The sequence below is a fragment of the Moschus berezovskii genome, chromosome 23, assembly GCF_049115385.1.
Source record: "Moschus berezovskii isolate FMDL1 chromosome 23, NW_MosBer_1.0, whole genome shotgun sequence".
Classification (NCBI taxonomy): Eukaryota; Metazoa; Chordata; class Mammalia; order Artiodactyla; family Moschidae; genus Moschus; species Moschus berezovskii.
This window is the reverse complement of record NC_142482.1, coordinates 22,801,707-22,828,186: the sequence shown is the minus strand read 5'-3', so window position 1 is coordinate 22,828,186 and position 26,480 is coordinate 22,801,707. Positions and strand designations below refer to the sequence as shown.

General features: G+C 44.8%; 1 protein-coding gene across 1 annotated transcript; it reads left to right on the top strand.

The window, feature by feature from the left end:
• The first annotated feature begins 2,182 nt into the window (after positions 1-2,182).
• PPIL1 (peptidylprolyl isomerase like 1) lies at positions 2,183-26,377 on the top strand. The gene is made up of 4 exons (XM_055406801.2): positions 2,183-2,501; positions 7,104-7,258; positions 24,245-24,313; positions 25,077-26,377. Exons 1-4 carry the CDS (start codon positions 2,446-2,448, stop codon positions 25,295-25,297), a joined length of 501 nt encoding a protein of 166 aa, XP_055262776.1. The 5' UTR covers positions 2,183-2,445; the 3' UTR covers positions 25,298-26,377.
• The last annotated feature ends 103 nt before the right edge of the window (positions 26,378-26,480 follow it).

Here is a 26,480-nt window from a genome sequence, read left to right as displayed (position 1 = left end):
AGTAAGGATTTTGGAATGAGACAGCAAGGTGCGGTCTTATGCTTCTGTTAAACCCCAGTGCATCCTCACCATGCCCTAAGCCTCCCAAGATACATGGTAAGGAACTACGTAAGGTCCAGGGAAAGGAAACTCAGATAACAACAGACAGGACCAACAGTGAAAACTTTTCCATCCAGCTTAAAGGCCATAACGAGGGCACGAACACAAGACTGCAGGAAGTGTAGATTAACCATACCTTACCTTACATTCGCACAGCTTTCATCAGTCTAAAATGTAATTTTCTTTTAAAAAATAATTTTATTCATTTTATTCATTTATTTATGGCTGTGCTGGGTCTTCATTGCTGCACAGGCTTTTCTCTCGTTGAAGAGAGTGGTGGCTTCTCGTTGCAGTGCATGGGCTATAGGTGCACAGGTTTCAGTAGTTGTAATTCCCAGGCTCAGTAGTTGTGGCACACGGGCTTAGTTAGTTAAGTTAGTTAAGGTGGTACATGGGATCTTCCCGCAGCAGGGATTGAACCTTTGTCTGCTGCATTCCAGGCGATTGTTTACCACTGAGCTACCAGTGGTAAACATTTAGAGAAGCCCCCAAAATGTAATTTTCTGTTTATTGTTCATTCAATGAAACTTGAGCATCCTATGTTCAGTTCTCTGCGAGGCGGGCACAAAGATGAACAAGGCTCAGTTATTCTCTCAAGGAACGCACTGTCTAGTTTGACCTTTACAATCTTGTATACCCTTATTCTTGCTTGGCAATTAAGGAAACTAGGATTGAACTGTGGTCAAGAGCACAGGATCACAGCTGTGGTACTTTGAGCAAGTTATCTCTGTAAGTCTGTTTCCTCAAAGTAAAACGGGGAATAGTGATACCTGCCTCTTGTGGGTTTGAAGATTAAGTGTTGTCAAAAGTTCAAAAATTAGCTACAAGGATATATTGCACAGCACAGGGAATATGGCCAATATTTTACAATAACTATAAATGGAGTATAACCTCTACAAATTGTGAATGAGGAAGTTTTCAAGTCTGATTTCCATTTGTGTTTGATTTTTAACAGTGTGAAAGTACACAATAGTGCTTACTGGATGCCTGGTACAAAGTAAGCATTCATTTAACTGCCATTATCAGTTCAGTTCAGTCGCTCAGTCGTGTCCGACTCTTTGCGACCCCATGAATCACAGCACGCCAGGCCTCCCTGTCCATCACCAACTCCCAGAGTTCACTCAAACTCATGTCCATCGAGTCGGTGATGCCATCCAGCCATCTCATTCTCTGTCGTCCCCTTCTCCTCCTGCCCCCAATCCCTCCCAGCATCATGGTGTGCACAGCATTTACAGTGTGTTCACTGACCCCATTTCTTTCTTGTCCTCCCTCCAAACCTCCTCTCATCATCTTTGATAATGTGCAAACACTCCTAACAACCTTGGACTACCATCTATCCCAGCCACAGTGACTCTAATCCTTGCTTCTAGCCCTGACCTATTTGATATTCATTCTCCTAGCTTTCCCTTCCTTTAGCTCTGATTTTCTTTCCAGTCCTTCCCTCTTCCCTTTCCCCAGACACTTTTGCCTTTGGAGACTATAAGTTTGATTTGCTTTATGGCTATGGGGCTATGGACCTGTTGTTGCTGTTTAATACCAAAACCATGTCCAAGTCTTTTGCGACTGCATGGAGTATAGATCAGGCTCCTCTGTCCATGGGATTTCCCAAGCAAGAATACTGGAGTCGGTTGCCATTTCCTTTTCCACGGGGTCTTCCTGACCCAGGGATCTAGCCTGTGTCTCCTGCATTGGCAGGTGGATTCTTTACCACTGAGTCACTTGGGAAGCCTGGCTATGGACATATAAGTCATTTAACTGCTGAGTCTCAGTTTTCACATCTGAAAAATGGGAATAATAACATCAACGTTACAAGATTGTTTTGCGGAGTAGATAACATAATAATGTTCAAGGGCTATGTAAATGTACAGCGCCTTACATTTAGTGTTAGTTTCTGGCAGCTCTCATCTCTATCCCCTTCCGTCCTCTTCCTCTTCTTGGGTCTCAGCACTATTGTGGGACTAAGAAATTCTTCCAAACGGAAGGTTAGGTTTTAACTCCATTAGAAGTGCAGATTTGCTGGTCGGTCACGCCTCCCCCTGCCTAAACGAACCAATCAGAGCGTCCATAGGATGCCGCGGTCTCTCCACTTGGAGATCACCTCCAGTGGAGCTTGGCACTTTTCTCCGCCCTAGCAGACAGCTTGCTTTAGCCTCACGCTCTAGATTCTCGGCCTTGAAGGTGGGGTTGGGGTGGGGGTCTCTGCTCCGCCTTGTCTCAAATCCCCGCAGTTGTGGCACCTCTGGAGCGGAACGGCGGGAAACGGAAGTGCCTGGCCGCAGCCGCGCGTCCCTGGCGAAGCGACGCCGGAAGTAGCGGTCGCCTCGGGAGTTCTCCGCCAGCCTCGCCATGGCGGCGATTCCTCCAGACTCTTGGCAGCCGCCCAACGTGTACCTGGAGACCAGGTGAGGGTCCGGCCTCCGGGGCTGGGCTGGTGCAGGCGACGTGGCTTTGCAGGCTTGGCCGCGGGGCCGGGTTCCGGGCTCGCGCCCTCGGAAGGCCAGCCTCCTCGCGGAGGGGCGGTAGTGAGGGCGCCTTGGGGCTGAGTGGGGACCGCCACTGCCCGCGGCCGAGCTCCACACCCACTTGCGCTGTTAGCGACCGCGGCCCGAGTGCCCGCCTGCTACCCCTCCGTTCATTCATCCTTTCATTCAACCAGCGCGCGTTCAGTCTGCAGGCCAGGGACGTGGCATCGGAGGGTCAGAGGTGGATGAAACACAGCCTTGCCTTTAGAAACTTACAGTGTGGTGAAGGAGACAGACGTGTAAATTTTAAGGGTTGTAAGTAGCTCAGTTATTTACACAAATTTTTAGAACACAGGGAGAAGCGCATTCATTCCCTCCAGTCAAAGTGATAGTATTGAGCACCAAACAGCTAGTGCCATGTCCCTTATGTGTAGCATCATGTTTAGTTTAATCCTCTTAGCAACACAGATCATGTAGGTACTATTCCACCTTCTGTCTAGTTTTAGCAGGGGGAATGTCAAAATTTACAGAGTAAATTGCTTGATTAAAGTCTTGTAGCTAGTAAGTAGGGGCATCTCATTTGGAGCCTGGTCTGTTTGCCTGCTGTGCTAGGTTCTTTAGCCCCATTCATTCCATTGCCTCTTTGGAAAAAGTTAAAAGTGACCTTTCCGAAGTAGGGCAAATAACCTTAAGTAATTTCTTACTGCTCCAGCAATATAAAATTGAAATTTTGTGGTCTCACCTTCAAAGGTGATTTTTTCATCTCATCTTTGCCTACCTCTCTGCCTACAATCTTCCATTTGTACATCAATAGGCAAAGTCCAGCCATCGTCTTTCTGTCTTCCTCTTGCTTTTGCTGCTTTCCTTCAGAGCACAGTTCTCTCAGATGCTATTTTTGCTCCCTGGTCATCCTCCCCATCTTCTTACAAGGGAAAATTCTACTTTTTCTGGTCAACTTGAAAGTATGTAATTTCTCAACTACTTTTTTTTTTTTTTATAATTACAAAATAAATGAAAATTTAAGTTCAAGCAGTTGTAGAAGTGTATACAGTAAGAAGTGACAGCCACTCCTATCTGTAAACACACCACTAATAGTTTGAAAAGACCCTGATGCTGGGAAAGGTTGAGGGCAGGAGAAGGGGATGACAGAGGAAGAGATGGACGACATCACCGACTCAATGGACATGAGTTTGGGTAAACTCTGGGAGTTGGTGATGGACAGGGAGGCCTGGCGTGCTGCAGTCCATGGTGTCGCAAAGAGTTGGACATGACTGAACGACTAAACTGAACTGATGTTGGATGATCTGCAGATCTTTTTCTCTGTACATAAAGACATCTCTTTTATGTCCTGTATTTAAACAATAATAAGATTGTATGCTCATACTGTGTGTTTTTTTCTTTAATTTGCATGTGATACATACAGCCTTCTGTAGGGATATTTCATATTTTAGTCATTCCCTCTGTGAAGGACATTTAAATTGCTTCTCTTTTTTTGTTAGGACAATTACTGGAATAAACATCCTTGCACCTATTATATCCTCAAGCACTTTTGTAAGTTTTCACATAGAGTAGAAACTTTAGAAGTTGAAATTGCTGCCAAAAGGTATGCACATTCCAGATTTGTATAGGTTATTTTCTGATTGCCGTTCCAAAGTTATTCCCTGTATTTTAAAAGTATCCACCAGAATATTCCTCTGTAAGAGGAAAAGCACTTAGAACTTTGTCTTGCACAGAGTAACTGTTAATCTTTGTTCAATGTTAGGAGTGTAAAGGATGAATTGCCACTAGAAAGGCTTTTAGAAAGTTATGTTCTAGCACGTACCACATTTATTTATAGAGTCCTTCACACCAGGTATTCAGGCTATACAGAGTTGACTCAGTTCTTACATTCTTGGAGCTTGAAGTCTAAGTGAGTGATGAAAGGGAGGTTCAGTTCAGTTCAGTTCAGTCGCTCAGTCGTGTCCGACTCTCCGCGACCCCATGAATCACAGCACGCCAGGCCTCCCTGTCCATCACCAACTCCCGGAGTACACTCAAACTCATGTCCACAGAGTCGGTGATGCCATCCAGCCATCTCATTCTCCGTCGTCCCCTTCTCCTCCCGCCCCCAACCTTTCCCAGCATCAGACTCTTTTCCAGTGAGTCAACTCGTCGCATGAGGTGGCCAAAGTATTGCAGTTTCAGCTTTAGCATCAGTCCCTCCAATGAACATCCAGGATTGATCTCCTTTAGAATGGACTGGTTGGATCTCCTTGCAGTATAAGGGACTCTCAAGAGTCTTCTCCAACACCACAGTTCAAAAGCATCGATTCTTCGGCGATCAGCTTTCTTCACAGTCCAACTCTCACATCCATACATGACCACGGGAAAAACCATTGCCTTGACTAGACGGACCTTGGTCGGCAAAGTAATGTCTCTGCTTTTTAATATACTATCAAGGTTGGTCATAACTTTCCTTCCAAGGAGCAAGCGTCTTTTAATTTCATGGCTGCAATCAGCATCTGCAGTGATTTTGGAGCCCAAAAAAACAAAGTCTGACACTGTTTCCACTGTTTTTCCATCTATTTCCCATGAAGTGATGGGACCAGATGCCATGATCTTTGTTTTCTGAATGTTGAGCTTCAAGCCAACCTTTTCACTCTCCTCTTTCACTTTCATCAAGAGGCTTTTGAGTTCCTCTTCACTTTCTGCCATAAGGGTAGTGTCATCTGCATATCTGAGGTTATTGATATTTCTCCCAGCAATCTTGATTCCAGCTTGTGCTTCTTCCAGCCCAGCGTTCCTCATGATGTACTCTGCATATAAGTTAAATAAGCAAGGTGACAATATACAACCTTGACGCACTCCTTTTCCTATTTGGAACCAGTCTGTTGTTCCATGACTGGTTCTAACTGTTGCTTCCTGACCTGCATACAGGTTTCTCAAGAGGCAGGTCAGGTGGTCTGGGATTCCCATCTCTTTCAGAATGTTCCACAGTTTATTGTGATCCACACAGTCAAAGGCTTTGGCATAGTCAATGAAGCAGAAATAGATGTTTTTCTGAAACTCTCTTGCTTTCTCCATGATCCAGCGGATGTTGGCAATTTGATCTCTGGTGCCTCTGCCTTTTCTAAAACCTGCTTGAACATCTGGGAGTTCACGGTTTACATACTGCTGAAGCCTGGCTTGGAGAATTTTGAGCATGACTTTACTAGCGTGTGAGATGAGTGCAATTGTGCGGTAGTTTGAGCATTCTTTGGCATTGCCTTTCTTTGGGATTGGAATGAAGACTGACTTTTCCAGTCCTGTGGCCACTGCTGAGTTTTCCAAATTTGCTGGCATATTGAGTGCAGCACTTTCACAGCATCATCTTTCAGGATTTGAAATAGCTCAATTGGAATCCCATCACCTCCACTAGCTTTGTTCGTAGTGATGCTCTCTAAGGCCCACTTGACTTCACATTCCAAGATGTCTGGCTCCAGGTGAGTGATCACACCATCGTGATTATCTTGGTCGTGAAGATCTTTTTTGTACAGTTCTTCTGTGTATTCTTGCCACCTCTTCTTAATATCTTCTGCTTCTGTTAGGTCCATACCATTTCTGTCCTTTATCGAGCCCATCTTTGCATGAAATGTAAATGTTTTGCCTTTGTTGCACCCTTCCTCAATACACACAAATTGTACTTTTTTTTTTTCTATTAATTTTTTTTTACAAATTTATATGGCTCAAAAATCACTGAAAGCCTTTCTGTCTCATTTACTCAGTTTCCACCCCATCCCCAGAAACTTGTGCTGTGCGCTGTGCTTAGTCACTCAGTCGTGCCTGACTCTTTGTAACCCCATGACTATAGCCTGCCAAGCCCCTCTGTCCATGGGGATTCTCCAGGCAAGAGTACTGGAGTGGGTTGTTGTGCCCTCCTCCAGGGGAACTTCCCAACCCAGGGATCAAACCCAGGTCTCCCACATTACAAGCAGATTCTTTACCATCTGAGCCACGAGGGAAGCCCTTGAATACTGGAGTGGGTAGCCTATCCCTTCTCCAGGGGATCTTCCCCACCCAGGAATGGAACTGGGGTCTCCTGCATTGCAGGTGGATTCTTTACCAGTTGAGCTGCCAGGGAAGCCCTCAGAAATGTATGTATATGTAAATAAATGTAAATTCTCAATATTTTAATATCCAATTAAATAAAGTTATAAACTAGGTGTAAGATTTTTCTCCCTAATTTAGGGGTTGGTTATATTGGTTTCCAGTGATCAGTGATTTGTTGTATATAACGCGTTAGGATTTTTAGTTGTCTGTGGTTACTTTGCTTGAAAGAAGAACCAGAAGCCCCAGCATGTTTTCCTCAAAGGAGGTGTCTGTGTTTATGTTATTTGCATTGTGTTGTTTTCCTTTGCTGAGCATGAAATCTTTATCATGGGAAATCTTTGCTGAGCATGACCTTTATCATCAGTTCACAATTTAATAAGCTTGCAAATGAAGAGTTGTGGAGCAGTCCCATAATGTTCCTGTGTGCTGTGACCTTGTTCTTGACTGGAGCTCTGCTGTCCTCTCCCCCTGCAGCATGGGGATCATCGTGCTGGAGCTGTACTGGAAGCATGCTCCAAAGACCTGTAAGAACTTCGCTGAATTGGCTCGTCGAGGTTACTACAATGGCACCAAATTCCACAGAATCATCAAAGACTTTATGATCCAGGGAGGTGACCCAACAGGGACAGGTATAGTTAAGTCGGTGACAGTTTTTGAAGTCTCATCCTGTTTATAACTGGGTATATGGCAACCAGAGCTCTCTTCCAAGTATCAGGGCCTGGGCTAGTTGATTCTGGCCACCACTTCTGCCCTTGTTACCACACACCCTTCCCCAAACACATGCATATGACAGGAAACCAGTCTTGACTCTTGAGCTTTACAGAGTTTATCATAATTTCAATGTATTGCTTACTAAGAGCAAATAATATCTGCCTGAATTGTAGTAAGTAGCTCATGTGGTAAAGAATCTGCCTGCAATGCAGGAGACCCTGGTTCCATTCCTGAGTCAGGAAGATCCCCTGGAGAAGGGATAGGCTACCCACTCCAGTATTCATGGGCTTCCCTGGTGGCTCAGATGGTAAAGAATCCACCTGTAATGCGGGAGACCTGAGTTCAGTCCCTGGGTTGGGAGGATCCCCTGGAGAAGGGCATGACAACCCACTCCAGTATTCTTGCCTGAAGAATCCCCCTGGACAGAGGGGCCTGGTGGGTTGCAATCCATGGGGTCGCAAAGAGTTGGACACAACTGAGCGACTAAGCACACAGTCTGGATAATCAGAAGAAAGATATTTGCAGTGTTTTAAGGAAAAGAAAATAGTGGCTTCTTTGATTCCCTCATTTAACAAATATTGAGCACCTAGCTTGTGCCAGTTATTTTTCTGAGTTCTAGGGACATGGCTCTGAATAAAGGGAAAAAACCCTCCTGTTCCCAATAAAGCAGGAAAAGGATTTGGTGATAGGATTTTAGTGGAGAAGTCAGGTAAGTCCTGTCTGAGAAGGTGTGGTTGGAGCAGGAATCTGAAGGAATGAACCTTGTTATTGAGAGAAGAACATTCCAATAGGGCCAGAGGCTGTGAGGTGGGAGTCCCTGTAGGAGATCAATTGGGACCTTGTAGGGCATAGTAGCAGAGAAGGCCACTCCAGTACTCTTGCCTAGAAAATCCCATGGATGGAGGAACCTGGTAGGCTGTAGTCTGTGGGGTCGCTAAGGGTCGGACACGACTGAGCGACTTCACTTTAACTTTTCGCTTTCACACATTGGAGAAGGAAATGGCAACCCACTCCAGTGTTCTTGCCTGGAGAATCCCAGGGACGGGGCAGCCTGGTGGGCTGCAGTCTATGGGGTCACACAGAGTCGGACACGACTGAAGTGACTTAGCAGCAGCAGCAGGGCATAGTAGTAGAGAGTTCGGGTGTTATTCTGAATAAGATGGGAGCCATTAGAAGGTTTTGAGCAAAAGAGTGACACGATCTGACTTATTCTTTAAAAAGATCACTGAATTCTGTTTGAAGAATAGAGATGGGGCAAGAGTGAGAGCTGGGAACCAGTTAGAAGGCGGCTGTCATCAGCTAGGCTCGATATGGTTGGGACTCGCGTGATAGTAGAGATGGTGGTGAGAAGTGACTGGATTCACGTTGTGTTTTGATAGAAATAGAGCCGGTGGAATTTGCTGAGGTTGGAAAGGGGGAGGGGCAGGTGGGTGAGAGAAAGAGATGATCGGGGTGACTTCAAGGTTCTTGACTTGAATTTAGTAAAATGGGAAGGCTGAGAGAGCAGCGTGTTTGGATGTGGACCAAGAATTTGGTTTGGGTTTTGGCCACTATGTTTGGAAGACTTGTCAGATCTTCCGTAGAATAAGTAAGGGATATGAGTGTGGAGTTCATGGAAAGGTCTGGGATTGAGGTTTGAATTTGGGAGTTATCATCATTTAGGTGGAATTTATTACTGAAATTGGTAGATGCCAACATTTATAACTTTCAAGGGCCCTTGCCTCTCCGTCTGCATTTTCTCTCTGCTGATTCCTACTCCTGCTCTTTTCCCTTTAAGTAAGCTTGGGTCTCTCTGTGGGAGCTTTTTTCCCCGTCTTTTTCTTCTTTGTCATTCTCAATTGTCCTTTGTTTATCCTTTATGACTAAGCGGCATTTTATTTTTTTTATATATATGGACACATTTCAAAATATAGAATATAGAAGAAAGTAGAAAAAAAGAACCAAAAAATTAGTCATAAGAGGGAATTTCCTGCTGGTACAATGGTTTGGACTCCGTGCTTCCATCTCAGGGGGCTCAAATTTGATCACTGGTTGGGGAGCTAAGATCCTGCAAGCTGTGCAATGTGGTCAAAACAAGAAAAATCAATCATGAGGATACCTCCTAAGGATTCCTCACCACCGTTAGCTATTTCGCCCAGTATCCCCCCTCTCAGAAATAATGAACGTTAACTTTTGGTGACCATTATTCTAGACATCTTGCATTTCAGATACCTAGTTAAAAGGATGGATCACCAGCCAGATGGAAATAACTTCAAGAGAATTAGGCTATGTCATGAATACTGTTGTTTTTTAAAGAAAAAGTGTTGTATTTAATTTTGTATCTATTTAACAGAAAAATTGACTTCCTGCTCTGAAAGATGGGGCAGTTATACTTAAATTTCTACCCATTCCTATTGTTTAGGAAAAACTTAGTTTTGTCTACCTCCTTTGCTGGGAAAAGCTCAGTTCTACCCTCCTGAGCGTCTTTCCTTTATGTGCTCACACAGAACACTTTCCTTCTTGCACTCTGGTCACCAAATATATGGAGTTTTTCTCCCCACATCAAGCAATTCCCTGGACACCAGCTGTGTTTGATTAATTTGCTAGAGCAGGTCACAGAACTCGGGGAAACATAAGTGCTTACTTACCAGTTTATTAAAGGAAATGACAAAGAATACAGATGAACAGAGATGCTTCAGGTGAGATCTGAAAGGGTGCTGGAGATTGGAACTGCTGTCCCTATGGAGTTGGGGTGCATCACCCTCGCAATGCGGATGTGTTCGTCTGCTTTGAAGCTCTTTAAAATCTATACTACTGGGATTTTATGGAGGCTTCCTCATGTGGACATGATCAGTTATTAACTCCATTTCTAGGCTTTCTCCTTCCCTCTCTGGAGAAGGGGGTGGGGCAGGCACTGATAATTCTAACTTCTAATTATGACTTGGTCTTTCTGGCGACCAGCCCCCATCCAGGAACCCCCCAGAATCACCTCATTAAAACGGAAGATGGTCCTCGTGCTCTTATCACTTAGGAATTTATAAAGGTTTCAAGAACTGTCTGTTAGGGACAGGGTCAAAGACCAAATATTAGAACAAGAAATACTCTTAGTGTTCTTATCACTTGGGAAATTACAAGGGTTCTAGAAGCTCTGTGCCAGGAACCAGGGGCAGGTATCTGTCTATATTTTTTTCTATTACCTCATACCTATCCTCCTTCGTTTGCTCCCAATTTTTTGTTAGTTTAGTTTTTCCTTATCAGAGTTAGAGCATTTTCTATGCTGTACCCATGAGTCCTTCAGTTACAGAGTGGGTTTACATTTTCAGAGGGTTCAGTGCTCACCACTAGGCTTTTCTATTCATAAGTACTAGAAGGCAGAAATGGGCTTTTATTGCAAGGGCTGGAGGGTGTTATACTTTTTAACTGAATCATTTAAGAATTTCTTCCAGTTAAAAACAGACCACGACTGTGTATACTTGGGCCAGACAAATTCCCTCAGATCTTTTCAGACAATTCTGCTCCATTGCCTTCTGGTTTTGAATGTGGCTGTGGAAAATACTGAGGCCAGATTTGCTCCTTCCTTCAATACAGGGGGGAAAAAAATTTTGTATTTCTGAATATTTCCTCTTTTATACTTACTGGATTTTCTATTTCAGGGAACTAGTTATTCTTTGTTTCATCACCTTTACCTTTCATATCTGTCACATTTCTTCTGAGTAAGTGAGATGTTTTCCTGTTTTTCCCTGCATCTGCTGCAATAATCTCAGGCCTTTGCTCTCTGCCTTACTCAATTTTGAGTCATGTCTGTTCTGTTCTTTGCTGCCCTGACTTATTAGTGCTGTCTGCATGTCATTTGGCTCTCAAACTTTCCTCAGCTCTGCAGTCTTTTCACCTTATCCTGTTGATTTATATCATCTTGTCTGAGCTCTTGTTCTGTTGAATTTTTCTCACTGTTGAAGCATCTGTAGCTGAGATAGCCACGGAGAAGCCCTTCTTGGATTACATTTTCTCCCTTCTTTTTCACTTTCCGCTTGTTGTGTATGTTTGCACAGTCTCTGTGCCATTTCTTGCGGTCCTATCCATGCTTAGTGTCAGAACCTGCATTGAGCTTACCTTTTATTTGCTTGGCTACAGTGTAAGTGGATTCTCTCTGTCACTGTCCCCACCTGTGTGGGACAAGTTATCTTTCCCGCACCGAATACTCAGTTGCCAGCTTCTGCTCTGTTTTCCCAGGCTCCATGCTAGTGGTGTCCTTCTGTCGCCCTGGGCCCTGGGCAGCCCTTGGGTGTAGCTGGAGCAGAGGAAGAAGCCTCATACCATTTATCGTTCTCAGCTGTGTTTCCATAACAGAAGATAAATTAGCAAGAGAATGGCATACAAATTCATTTCATATAAGTTGTGCATGACATTTCCTTTACAAGGAAATGGAGACCTGAAAAGATCTGAGCGTTTCTATGCTAGGGTTGATAGAGTGGAAAGTTGTGGGAAGATGTAATCGGACAAAAGTGGGTATGAGTATGAGCTCAGTTTAGTAAACTAGGGGAGACATAGCAAGGCTTGTTCATTCAGATTTCTCTTGATGTCCTTCTTGTCCTTCTTTCATGAAGGTAGTAATGTTCCTTTCCTCTGGGTGTATGAAGGGTGTCTCTCACTTGAGGGTCTTTATGCCCACTTCAGGGGAAGGCCAGAAAGTCCTTCCTGCACCTGCTGTTTCTCAGATTGCTTCAACTTGAAATATTCAGTATGGAACCTTACTTTGGAGTAGTGTATCTTAATCCCCCATCATGGCCCTGTGTTCCTCCTGCCCATTAAGGTGGCCATTGCTGGTAGCCAGACTGCCACCACTGATGTCTGTGGTATGTGGGCTTCTGCCTTCAAGAGCTTCTCCTTAACTTCTTCAGGGCTATTTACCTACTCCCCTTGTTGGTTTCACAAAATTGGAGGGTATGTGTAATAATTCTCTGGGTGACGTGCCTCCTTTCCTGATTTCTACTTTGAAGGAATGCAGGAAGAAGAATCTCTTAATTCTTTTCTTGACTGACTTTTCAGAATCTTCGGAATAAGATTGTCTCTCTTTTCCAATTTGATTTTTGCTGATGAATTTTTGACTTTGAAAGAGATTGAATTTTGGGGGTTTGCTTCATCAGTTATTGAGGGGGCAGAGTCTAATTCTGCTTCACTCCACTTTCTTAGTCTGAAAATGTTCTGTCAACACTTTGATGTACTTCTTTCCTGTCTTTCTCCTCTCCCTTGTTACGAGATAAAATTTTAATTTATAACACCAGTGAACTGAGAGTGTCCTTGATTAGTGTACAAGAATTGGAAGTGACTCAGACGTGAGTGCTCATATCAGAGCTTCCCAATATTTCTATAATTGGTTCTCAATCCTTCATAATGTCACATTTCCCTGATGTAATTTTAATGAAATTGAATCACTCAAAAAATTTCCAAATAATTGCATCCAACCTCAAGTATAGTTAGTGGTTGAACTAAGCCTGCTGGCAGGCCTATGATGGAAGGCACGCAGGAATTGGGCCCTCCTGGGTCCCGAGTATGGACTGCTAGCTGATTAGGTAACACAAGATATGCTGCATGTGGCATCCTGGGCTCCTCAGCAGGTCAGTGTATCATTTCCATCCCCAACCGTCCCTCAGTCTGGCTTCTCTGTAACTATACTTTCCATGATCTTTCCGATACACCTTTGCCAGATGTTTTCTCAGCTCAGCTATCTTTGACCTCCTGTTCATCTGAAACCATTTTTCGTCTTTAAATCTCCCCTACTGTAATAATGCTGTATTGAAAGAGTCCGTAGCCCTCTGAATGTCTTCTGTGTCTTTTCTACTAACTCCTCTCTCCCCTGCCTCTGTGACCTGGCACCCTAGCAGGCTCTCCTGTCCCTCTTCCTGCTCTGCACTTAGCCTCAGGGTGCTCACCGGCTGCCGTGATTGCACTGATTAACTGCGTGCTGGTTATGCTCTGCAACACCTTCACTCTGATTTCATCTCACCTCTTAGTAGCTCCAGGAACACCTGAAATGTAAAGTGTTGAACAGCAAGCTCATTGTTAATTTTATTCATTTGATGAGTGTTTGGTAAGAGTCTGCGGGGTATCCTGTACTATTCCAAGACCTGTGAGGAGTATTTAAACATTAGAAGCCAAGGCATTTTTCTCTTCCTTGCAGAGCTCCCTGCCCTGCCAGGAAGACAAGGTACTCATTATAAGAAACAACGGGAAAGTAATAACATGGGGGCTTCCCTCATAGCTCAGTTGGTAAAGAATCGGCCTGTAATGCAGGAGAGCCTGGTTCAAATCCTGGGTTGGGAAGATCTGGAGAAGGGATAGGCTACCCACTCCAGTGTTCTTGGGCTTCTCTTGCAGCTCAGCTGGTGAAGAATCCACCTGCAATGCAGGAGACCTAGGTTTGATCCCTGAGTTAGGAAGATCCCCTGTAGAAGGGAACGGCTATCCACTCCATTATTCTGGTCTGGAAAATTCCATGGACTGTATAGTCCAAGGGGTCGCAAAGAGTTGGACACACTTTCAGAAAGTAATAATACAATAAATATGCACATTCATGGTTATACGCTTTCAGTATCTATAGAACATAGGTTGGAATAAATCATAATAAGAGAAAAGTACAGTGGAAGTGGGACTGGAATGGGATGGAAGCATATTTTGAGGTGAGCCGTAAAAGAAATGTAGAATTTTAACTCTTGAGAGGACAGGGAAGGGCATTTTAGATTTCAGAACGAATGCAAAGAGGAGGCACAAGGGACAGAGGCCTCTAGGGTGTGAGGGAGAGCCATCACCCCAGGTGTCGTGTCTCACACTGGACTGGCGGTGATGTAACCCAGCTACCTCTCCACACCTAGGACAGATGCAGGGAATGTGATTTCTCATGTGATGCCCCTGAACTGCATGTTTAAGGGACAGTAAAGAAAGGCAATACCAAAGAATGCTCAAACTACCGCACAATTGCACTCATCTCACATGCTAGTAAAGTCATGCTCAAAATTCTCCAAGCCAGGCTTCAGTAATATATGAACCGTGAACTCCCAGATGTTCAAGCAGGTTTTAGAAAAGGCAGAGGAACCAGAGATCAAATCGCCAACATCTGCTGGATCATGGAGAAAGCAAGAGAGTTCCAGAAAAACATCTATTTCTGCTTCACTGACTATGCCAATACCTTTGACTGTGTGGATCACAATAAACTGTGGAAAATTCTTCAAGAGATGGAAATACCAGACCACCTGACCTGCCTCTTGAGAAACCTGTATGCAGGTCAGGAAGCAACAGTCAGAACTGTACATGGAACAACAGACTGGTTCCAAATAGGAAAAGGAGTACGTCAAGGTTGTATATTGTCACCCTGCTTATTTAACTTATATGTAGAGTACATCATGAGGAACGCTGGGCTGGAAGAAGCACTAGCTGGACTCAGGATTGCTGGGAGAAATCTCAATAACCTCAGATATGCAGATGACACCACCCTTATGGTAGAAAGTGAAGAGGAACTCAAAAGCCTCTTGATGAAAGTGAAAGAGGAGAGTGAAAATGTTGGCTTGAAGCTCAACATTCAGAAAACAAATATCATGGTATCTGGTCCCATCACTTCATGGGAAATAGATGGGGAAACAGTGGAAACAATGTCAGACTTTATTTTTTGGGGCTTCAAAATCACTGTGGATGCTGATTGCAGCCATGAAATTAAAAGACGCTTACTCCTTGGAAGGAAAGTTATGACCAACTTAGATAGTATATTAAAAAGCAGAGACATTACTTTGCCAACCAAGGTCCGTCTAGTCAAGGCTATGGTTTTTCCCGTGGTCATGTATGGATGTGAGAGTTGGACTGTGAAGAAAGCTGATCGCCGAAGAATTGATGCTTTTGAATTGTGGTGCTGGAGAAGACTCTTGAGAGTTCCTTGGACTGCAAGGAGATCCAGCCAGTCCATCCTAAAGGAGATCAGTCCTGGGTGTTCATTGGAAGGACTGATGCTAAAGCTGAAACTCCAATACTTTGGCCACCTCATGCGAAGAGTTGACTCACTGGAAAAGACTGATGCTGGGGGGATTGGGGGCAAGAGGAGAAGGGGACGACAGAGAGTGAGATGGCTGGATGGCATCACCGACTCGATGGACATGAGTTTGAGTGAACTCCGGGAGTTGGTGATGGACAGGAAGGCCTGGCGTGCTGTGTTTCATGGGGTCGCAAAGAGTCAGACACAACTGAGCGACTGAACTGAACTAGACTGAAGGGAGGACCAGTTAGGGACAGAGTGCAGAGTAGTTGGAGAGAGAGTGGGGGTTTCGATCAGGCCAGTTCGTGGAGGTTCACAGACAGAAGTTCAGACTTGATGTAGCATCATTTGGGGACCGTTTGGGATTCTTTGTAAGGAAAATATGTGAAGACATTTAATCCACCTATGGTACATGGCAAGGTAATGTAGTGTTGGGGTGAACAGAGGTTTGTGGAGCCTGGTGGGCTTGGGGTTGAATCTTGGCTTCACGTGAACACTTCTTAAATGTAGACAAGTTATGTAACCTTGCTGAGCTTCTTATCTGTAAATGGGGAGTGTGGTTATATGTACCTCATGGGGTTATTGTGAGTAGTAAATGAGCAGATGTTTGTAAAATGGTTAGCACAGACTTGATACAAAATACTAGCGCAGAAAAATACGGTTTTTATTATTCATTTTGGTTATTAATTCTTTTAACAAATGTCTTTTGGACTCCAGGCATAATTTTAAGAGCTAGGGATACAGTGATGACTAAGAATGCCTTTGTGAAACTCATTCTAGTAGGAGAGGGTGAACTAATAAGTGCATAATATGGGTGACAAATGATAGAGAAAAAGCGATGGATGAGGGGCCAGAGCAGGAGTCTCAGTCTCGGCATTACTGGCACGTTGGGCAGAACAGTTCTCTATTGTGGGAGTGTCCTGTGCCTTGTAGGATGTTTAGCTGCTTCCCTGACCTCTACCCCCAGATGCCAGTAGAATCCCTCAGTGTGATAATATCTCCACATATTGTTCGGTGTCCCCAGGGGGCAGGGTCTCGCCTGGTTGAGAACCGCCGGGATGTGGAGAGAGCTGGTATTGTGGATAGTGTGATCCAGGAAGACCTCTGGGAAGTTATTTGAGCAGAGCTCTGGATGAAGTTTAGTAGTAAGCCATGAGACTGTCGGGGCTGAGGGTCTCAGTGCAGAGTGTGCTCTGCAAGAAGCAGCAGAGGCCAGTGTGGCTGGAGCCGGTGAGTGAGTGGGGAGAGCAGCCGGGGGTTGTGGAAAGTGTTGTAAGTTGTCGTGAAGACTTTGGATTTTGTCCTAAGTGTGGAGAAATGTCACTGGAGGACTTTGAGCAGAGGTCTGCCATGATCAGACTTGTCTTAAAAGGATCCCCCTGACTTCCATGAGGAGAAGAGAGTGAGGAAAGCCGGAGGCAAGGCCAGAAGCAGGGAGACCAGTTAGACGGTTTCACTGTTGTCAGAGCTAAAGCTTGTAGTTTGGGCTGCAGTGGCAGTGGTTCCGTTGGGGCGGGCCCTCTGGGAAGCGCATGCCTAGATAGAGCTAGGAATCAAGAGGTTCAGTGGGGTAACACCTGTGAAAGGTAAAGGGGTGAGGGGGCAAGGATTGCAAAGAGAAGTCTTCATGTAGCAATGCAGGTCTGAGATTCGTGATAGAAGAGAAGGAAGCAGAGAGGGGGCCAGCAGAGGAAAATGAAGAGCTGCAGTAAAGGCGGGATTTCAGGAAGGGCAACCGCAGCTGTGAGACGCTGCTTGTCGATCAGGCAGGGTGAGGCCCTAGGACTGACTGTTGGGTTTATTGACAGTGGAGTAGTACCGATGACCCTGACAAGAGCAGTCTCAGGGGAGCAGTGAGGGCAAACATCTGGTGGAGAGTGTTCCAGAGGCCGGAGGAGAAGTGGGAAAGAGTTTTTCTGGGAATTGATGCAGAGACATAGGGGGAAACTTGGAGACAGTGTTTGTCATTGTTGCTGTTTTTCCAAAATGGGAAATAGTAATACCATGTTTTTATGCTGATAAGAATGATGTACTTACTAGAAAGAAAGTTGATACAGGAGAGTGGAAAATCGTAGTTGCAAAGTTTTTTGAAAGTGGGTGGGCTTGATTAGTATGTGGTGGTCGGATAGTCATTTGAACAGTTAGAGTGTATTAATAACGGAAGAGGGAAAGTAAATGGGTAGAGATGTAGGAAGGAAAGAGGATTTGGTGGTGAAAATATGTGACAATTCTCATCTTTTTCTCAGTGAAATAAAAAGCAAAGTTACCCACAAAGAGCAAGGAGCAGCGGGGGAGCAGTGGAGGTTTGAAATAAGCTCAGGCACACTGACTCCCAAGGTGGGTCATGACCACCTCTCACAGAAAATGTTCAGATTATCTCAAAGGGGGCTCATCATCACTGATACCACTGTGTGTGCTTCATGTTATATATCACATGGTTTCTTGCATTTTCTCATTTAATTCTTGTAACAATCCTGTGAAATATAAGTACTACTACTATTCCTATTTTACAGACAAGGAAACTGAGGCCTAGAGAGGGTAAGTGTCCGCTTAAGGTTGCACAACTAGTTCATGGTGAGGTGGGAACCAAAATCCAGATCTCTGACCCCAAAGGCAAGTGGACATGAGAAGACTCTCATCTTAAGAGCTGTAACACTTCTTGGAGAGCTGTGGTGTCATTTGCTGTGTTAGATCTGGTATCTGGCATTTGCCCTGGCAATCCACTAGCAGCCCCACTAGTTAGTTTCCCCTTGCTACTGTTAACTAACAAAGTGGTTGTATCAGTTTCGGATCCTTTTGGCTGCAAGTAACAGAAAACTGCAGAGGCTTTGTTTTTTTCATGTGACAAAATGTCTGGAGTTAAGCAATTGCAGGCATTGGTTCCCCTGCCCAGTGGAGTTGTCAGGGATCTAGGCTTGCTGTGTCTTTCCACTCCACCATTCTTAGTGCTTTGGCCTTTGGTATCAAACTTGTCTTATGGTTGCAAGATGGCTGCTGTTGCTGCTGACATCACCTCTGCTTTCCAAGAAGGAAGATGAGAGACAAAGGAGTCAGTCTGTCCCTTTTTGTCAGGAAAGCTGTAGCTTTTCTAGAAGCTCTACTCAGTGGCTTCTGTTTATGTTGGTAAGTCAGAACTGGGTCATCTGGTCACCCCTAACTGCAAAAGGGACTGGTCAGTACCTGCCTTTTTTGTCTCTGAGGTTGAGGCAGGCTGTGGAGAAGGGGTTGGAAATGCTCAGAAGACAGCTTCAGTATCTGTTAGAGGCTTTCTTGCTGGAAGAGAGGCTTTGATTGGATTGGTTAGTCACCTTCTCGTGTCAAATGCCCCAAGCAGAGCTTTCACACAGGCCTCCTAGTGGGTACACTGGCTGACCTTTGGCTGCTTTAGGGCTGAATATTGATCCATGATTCCATCAGCTATGGGAGTGGTGGGGACAAGTAGCACCGAGTTTGGTGATCTTTGTGTGGGAGACCACTCTGCATGTCTTAGATGCCACTTCAGTTCATCTTGAGAGGTTTCTGTAGTCAGTGAGCAGGAGCAGGAGGAAGAGACATCAGAGTGCTCTTTGGAATAAGAAAGGATTTTTGTTTTGTTAGTTTTAAGAAACAGCACAGGTCATACGGAAACAGTTTAAGGAATTTCTACTGCAAAAAAATTCTTAGCGCCAGAAGATCCCATTAAAAGAGTGAAAAAAGTAAACTGAAAAAAAACACTTGCAAAAGCATTAACTGACAAAGGATCAGTATCTAGAATAATCCTGCTAGTAAAATGTATATGTATACACACACACATTGTAAAATGTCAGACCACTCAGTTGAAATGTGGCTGTTGACAGAGGCGGAAAGCTGAATAACCGCTGAACCTGAAATTATGCACAGCTCCAGGGAAATGCAGTTTGAGACACAAGAGAGCTGACGCCTCTCAGACTGACACGTGTTAGGAGGCCTGGCAGAAGGGTGTCAGGCAGTGAGACTGAGAGCACTTGGGTGGGCTGCACGTTGGGGCCACATCTGGCAAGACCACTGGGGAAGTGCAGTGATGGTGAACGCGCACAAGCTGTGCGCCTGCACTCCCCCTGTGAGGTGTAGTCCCCAAGCGCTCCTGCACCTGTGCTCGGGAGACAGCAGAAGAATGGCTACTGCAGCATAGTTTATGACAGCAAAAACATGGGCAAGATCCTGACTGTCCATCGCCATGAGAAAAGATAAGATTGCAGTGTAATCAGACAATAGAATGAATACTACGGAGAGCTGCCTGGAACAGAATGGATGAGTATCACATACAGTGTGAGCCCAAAAAAGCTAACTGCAGAAGAATATATAGAGTATAGGGAAGGAAACGGCAGCCCACTCCAGTATTCTTGCACGGATGGAGTCGCACAGAGTCAGACACGACTGAGCGACTTAGCACAGCACATATAGAGTATAGTACCGTTTATGTAAACTTCAGTTCAGTTCAGTCGCTCAGTCGTGTCCGACTCTTTGCGACCCCATGAATCAGCACGCCAGGCCTCCCTGTCCATCACCAACTCCCGGAGTTCACTCAAACTCATGTCCATCCAGCCATCTCACTCTCTGTCGTCCCCTTGTCCTCCCGCCCCCAATCCCTCCCAGCATCAGAGTCTTTTCCAGTGAGTCAACTCTTCGCATGAGGTGGCCAAAGTACTGGAGTTTCAGCTTTTGCATTAGTCCTTCCAGTGAACACCCAGGATTGATCTCCTTTAGAATGGACTGGTTGGATCTCCTTGCAGTCCAAGGGACTCTCAAGAGTCTTCTCCAGCACCACAGTTCAAAAGCATCTAGTAAAGTCGTGCTCAAAATTCTCCAAGCCAGGCTTCAGCAATATGTGAACCGTGAACTTCCAGATGTTCAAGCAGGTTTTAGAAAAGGCAGAGGAACCAGAGATCAAATTGCCAACATCTGCTGGATCATGGAGAAAGCAAGAGAGTTCCAGAAAAACATCTCTTTCTGCTTCATTGACTATGCCAAAGCCTTTGATTGTGTGGATCACAATAAACTGTGGAAAATTCTTCAAGAGATGGGAATACCAGACCACCTGACCTGCTTCTTGAGAAACCTGTATGCAGGTCAGGAAGCAACAGTTAGAACTGGACATGGAACAACAGACTGGTTCCAAATAGGAAAAGGAGTACGTCAAGGTTGTATATTGTCACCCTGCCTATTTAACTTATATGCAGAATACATCATGAGGAACGCAGGACTGGAAGAAGCACAAGCTGGAATCAAGATTGCCAGGAGAAATATCAGTAACCTCAGATATGCAGATGACACCACTCTTATGGCAGAAAGTGAAGGGGAACATCAAAGGCCTCTTGATGAAAGTGAAAGAGGAGAGTGAAGAGTTTGGCTTGAAGCTCAACGTTCAGAAAACAAAGATCATGGCATCTGGTCCCATCACTTCATGGGAAATAGATGGGGAAGCAGTGGAAACAGTGTCAGACTTTATTTTTTTGGGCTCCAAAATCACTGCGGATGCTGACTGCAGCCATGAAATTAAAAGACACTTACTCTTTGGAAGGAAAGTTATGTAAACTTAAGAGCATACAAACAACAGGATCCTTATTTAGGGATGCATACAATATGTGGTAGAAAAGAAAATGCACAGAAATGACAAATTCCTGGTCAGAATACTGGTTATCTGAGAGGAAAATGAGCTCCATCTCAGCCCTTGTTAGCTCTTGATGGCATGGCGGAGTTGAGGGAGGGAAATGGGATGGGGGTGGGGGATGTGTGCTTGGGGTCTTTGACTGGATTTGAAACCGTCTGGTGTCATTTCTGGAGGCTCCAAAGAGTTCCCAGCACCACAGTTCTTTCCATCTCAGCACGGAAAGAATTCAGTGAGAGGCAAAGAGATATAGATAAGTGATGTATTAGAATAGGACACTTGTGCGGTTTACAGGTGGTCAGGTGAGGGGCTGCCACATGCTGAGAACTTACTGGGCTACAGTTTTATTATCAGAGGAAAAGCGGGGAGCAAGGGAAGAACTGTGTTTGTCTTTTCTGAGTAGACGTTATGTTTCTATCATCAGTTCCTCCTCCAGGTTGCGTAGGAAAGTTTTTCATCACTGTATAGTCAAGTTAGGTCCACAAATTAGTGTTTTTTATGTGTGCAGAGAGCGTGTCCTAGGTAGGGATCATTAACTTACTGAGCGTGCTGGGCAGGATGTGGGACTAGTGCCACCACTGTTTTACTGTTTGGTGGCAGGTCTCATGCTTCTAAGCAAGCCTGCTCTTTGTCGTTAACTTAAAGGAGTCTCCCGTGTGTTTTCTACTTACAGTCCCCTAGTGGGGCTAATTGTTTAATCACCTACTTTGTCCCTTTACTCTTTCACTATCAGACTGGCCGTATCTTCTTTCTTTCTTTTTTCTTTTTATTTATTTGGCTACACCAGGTCTTAGTTGTGAGATGCAAACTCTCAATTGCAAATTCTCAAATGTGGGGATCTAGTTCCCTGAACAGGGATTTGAACCTGTGCCTCCTGCATTGGGAGTGAGGAGGCTAGCCACTGGACCACCAGGGGAGTCCCTGCGCACTTTTATTCCTTGAGAGGAGGATGCACAGTTGTTTGTCATATTATTCTTTGTATTATTTTATGTCTGAAATATTAAATATTTTGAGTAAATGTGTGAAAGAGAGGACTGAAAAGTGAAAGAACTTTGAGAGCAGAGTGTGGAAAACAGGCCTATGCTTGTACCAGAGGAGGCACACGGTGCGTTTTGACCGCAGAGCTTCCTAGTTGTTGACTTTGTATGTGATCATTGGCCTGTTTCGCTGTCTACACCAGAGAACTCTTTAATCACTCCTATCCTCCTGCCATCTCTCCCCTATTCCACATGCCCAAAGGAATGCTTTGATTGGAATTATTTGTCTTTCTGACATTTTGCTGCAAACCCTACTGAACTGAATTAAGTTATGAAAAGATAACATGATGAGTAAACTGTCTTCATGGCCGGAAGTACTTGTGGTTGGTCAAACTGTGCCTAGTGAGTAAAAAGGGGCCTCCAGGCCCTTCCTCTCATCTCCCGATTGCTTAAACTCCAGGCTTCATCCACAAGGCTCTGGCAGTCCTTGACTTGCAGAGATCATACTTCCGAGCTGCTGAACTTAACCCACAACTTGCTCATTCAAGCCCTGGGGGCAGGATTTGACCTGGATTTGTCCCCATAGCCCTCTTTCTCCTCTTTCATCGTCAGCCCTAGCCCCGCAGCTAACCCCCCTACCTCCACCCCAGGCTCAAGCAGGAACCTTGACCCTGTAGTCAGAGGGAATGTATTGGTTATATAAGTGCGTGTTTGGAGGTATACTGGCAAGTTGGGATTTTTGGAATGAATTTTTACATAGTTTGGTAGTTCAGTAATTTTCCAGAAGCTTAGGTAGCCTGGGCCAGGTGGGAGGTTTCCCCAACTCTGTTAGGATTCACCCCCATACCTCCTTACATGAGAAGAGTGTTTCCTTCCTGAACCGGGGGCTGTGACAGGCTCCCTGTGATGGAGCATCCTAAAAGATAAAGCAAAGGATTTTTTTTTTACCATGGAAACATCTTAGCAGGGCCCAGGGCCCTCTGGGGGTGGACATGGTGCTTTAACATGCTACTTTCATAGCAGGCTATAAAAGAAAGTGAGCTCCCTGCCTCTGGCCAGTTTCCTGGCTGCCAGGCAAGCAGAATAAGCTGGTAAAATCCACTGTTCACTTTGTTTCAGGCTGTTTTGTCTTGACTGGTCAACTTGAAAGTGAAAGTCATGTAAGACTCTTTGTGACCCCAGGACTGTACAGTCCATGGGATTCTCCAGGCCAGAATACTGGAGTGGGTAGCCTTTCCCTTCTCCAGGAGATCTTCCCAACCCAGGGATTGAACCAAGGTCTCCCACGCTGCAGGTGGATTCTTTACCAGCTAAGCTATCAGGAAAGCCCCGAGAAGCCAAAATAGTTCAGCAAGGCATATGGTTGACTAAATAATTGATTAGGAGAGTTATCTCCTATTAGGACATTTTTTCCTATGGTAAATTCTTATTTAACATATTTTTTTCTAACAATAAACCTGGGTGCCCAGCATAGCAAGAATATGGAATCTTATGGATGTATCAATAATATGAATAATGTGGTGGTGTGGTTAGCAGCAAATCGTTCCCAGTGCTATGTTTCTTTATATTCTCCTTACAGTATGTGGCCTGTCCTCTTAATGAATTCTGCTTACTGTAAAATTATTTTCTGCCACATTGCCACTTAGCACTGTCCCTTTTTCTCCTTAAGCTAGTTATCTTTGACTTAAATGATCTTTTTTCCCTTCATCTAGGTTAAGGATAGTGAATAGGTTTCAGTTCTTATGCTATCTCTGATCCATTGAAAATGGCTATCTGGAGTTGTGGGTGGGTACAGATTCAGAGGCCAATCTGAGCTCTGCAGGGAAGAATGCTAATTGATTAGCAATGTCTGTGACGGACGCAGGGTTAGGGCTTGGACCACTCCTGTCTGAAGTACTCATAAAAATGTAAACAATTAAGAAAGCTCTTCACACATAAAATCATGAATGGTGATTATTGTAGATTGTTAGATTCAGGAGAATTTGCTATTCCTTTGATAATGATCTGTGTTTTCTGCATTTTGACAGTGAACATGTATTACTTTAAAAAGCAGGAGGAAACAAAAAACAGTGTTATTTTGAAGAGAAACATCCTACGTAAATGAAACTGGTGATTTGAATGTGCTGTGTCAGTGCTTGATTCTGCTGCTGGGCTGTGTAGTTGCAGTGTACTTAGCAGGCGGCTGGGTGTGCTCACTGATTTTCCTTTTCTGTACTCCAAACAGTCTTTTGGCCCTGGACCATAGTTCTTGTTGTGTGGTAGAATGAGGGATGGACTGACTGGTTTCCCATCTTCTAACTGGCAGGTCGAGGTGGTGCATCTATCTATGGCAAGCAGTTTGAAGATGAACTTCATCCAGACTTGAAATTCACAGGTAAGTGTATGATCTGGCTGGACCGGGTAGGAAGAGGGAGTGGATTTTAAAAGCTCGCTCTTTTGGCAGTGATTCAGGGTGACTGCCTGACACTGTGGCATGGTGCCATGTAGCTGCCCAGCTGCAGCGCCCCAAAGAGCTCTGGCCGATTAGGGAAAGCGGCCCCTCTCAGAGTCCTGAGAGATTCAGAGTGCTGGTCTGAGTGATCTCAATTCTCACTTCTTGTTGAATGTTGCAAGAAAGCAAAAGATTCTGCAAAGAAGCAGGAGACCTTCCTGGATTTTTGAGGGGAATTGAGAACCTGGTCCAGCAGTAAGCAGGGATCGTGATGGATATAAGCCGAGGAGTAGGTGAAGACAGGGCTTCCCTGAGGGCTCAGAGGGTAAAGTGTCTGCCTGCAATTGGGAGACCTGGGTTTGAACTTTGGGTCAGGAAGATCCCCTGGAGAAGGAAATGGCAACCCACTCCACTACTCTTGGCTGGAAAATTCCATGGATGGAGGAGTCTGGTAGGCTACAGTCCATGGGATTGCAAAGAGTCGCACATGACTGAGCAGCTTCACTTCAGGTGAAGACAAGAAAGATAAGGCCATTGGGGTGGTCCAGTTGTCAGCCTCTATGCGAGAGTAGAGAGCCTGCCCTGAGGGCAAGGTTGTCCGGTTGGGTGCTTGGTGTGGCTTCTTTCTGTCCCTAGGCTGGTATAGCAGGTCCAGGCTGGAGTGTCAGGGTTACTCATACTCTTTCCTCTTGCTTTTTGCCACCAGGGGCTGGAATTCTCGCAATGGCCAATGCAGGGCCTGACACCAACGGCAGCCAGTTCTTTGTGACCCTGGCCCCCACCCAGTGGCTTGATGGCAAACACACCATTTTTGGCCGTGTGTGTCAGGGTATAGGCATGGTGAATCGAGTTGGAATGGTGGAAACAAACTCCCAGGACCGCCCCGTGGACGATGTGAAGATCATTAAGGCATACCCTTCTGGGTAGACTTGCTGCCCTCTCGGGCACACCCAGGTCTTCTGAGATGGCCCCAACAAACCAGTTTGCAGATGACCTAGAATGACACATAACTCTAAACTTCATTTTGGCCTTGCAAATCTGAGGCGCTGAGGAGGTCTGGGGTCTTGGGTGAGTTAGAGATGGAAGTGTATTTTAATCAGATGCTTCTTTTCTCTTCCCCAGTGCCTGTGTTGACTGAGCGTTCACAGAAATGCTTTTACATGATCTTTCACAGATAACTGCTCACTGCACGTGACCCATAGTGCTCCTTCTCGTGGGTGTCTGCTTTATATACCTCAAACAAAGTGAAGCCAGCTCTGTCATTTCGCAGTGCCTAACCAACCTCTTATGGAAATTTATATTCTGGCCTGCACTGCAGTCTTGAGTGGCTGACAGCCATAGAATTCAAAACCAAGTAGTGTCTGTCAGCCTTCTTAACTGTGTGCACCCCTATTTCAGTCTCTTGCATTTGTTCTTCCAGGGATTGTATGCATCTCTGTATATATTTTTCCTCTCAGAACATCAACACTGCTGTTTCTGACACTTAGACATCCCACGCAAAGCCACATTGAATTTTTGCCAAATGAAAAATGCATCCAACAATCCAGTTTCTAAGAAGGTGTCAAGTGGGGAATGATAATGTGTAATAATCGAGAAATGAATTTATTAAAAAGAAGCAGAAGCATTGACCATTTTTTCTCCAGGAAGGAGTAGAAATCTATGGTGAGCATAAAGGCAGACTGTGAAGTGAAGTGAAGTCGCTCAGTCGTGTCCGACTCTTTGTGATCCCCTGGACTGTAGCCTACCAGGCTCCTCCGTCTGTGGGAGTCTCCAGGCAAGAGTACTGGAGTGGGTTGCCGTTTCCCTCTCCAGGTATTGTCATAAAGGAGAAGCACCACTTAAGTTTTTTTAAACAAAGATTTAAGAGAAATTAGGTAAGAGAGTTTATATATATTTTTTAATCTTTCTAATTTTTTTTAAGGAGGGAGTGGTGAGGGAAAGGAAGTTAATACCTATGAAATGCATAGAAACTTCCAAAAAATAAAATGCCATTGATGGTTGAAATCACTGCTGTAGTCTGATCTTAAATATTGTATGAGGTTCTCACAGCCATTCGGACCTCTGAATCATCTCAAGTAGTACTTATTGTGGGACCAATCTTTAGGTTTTC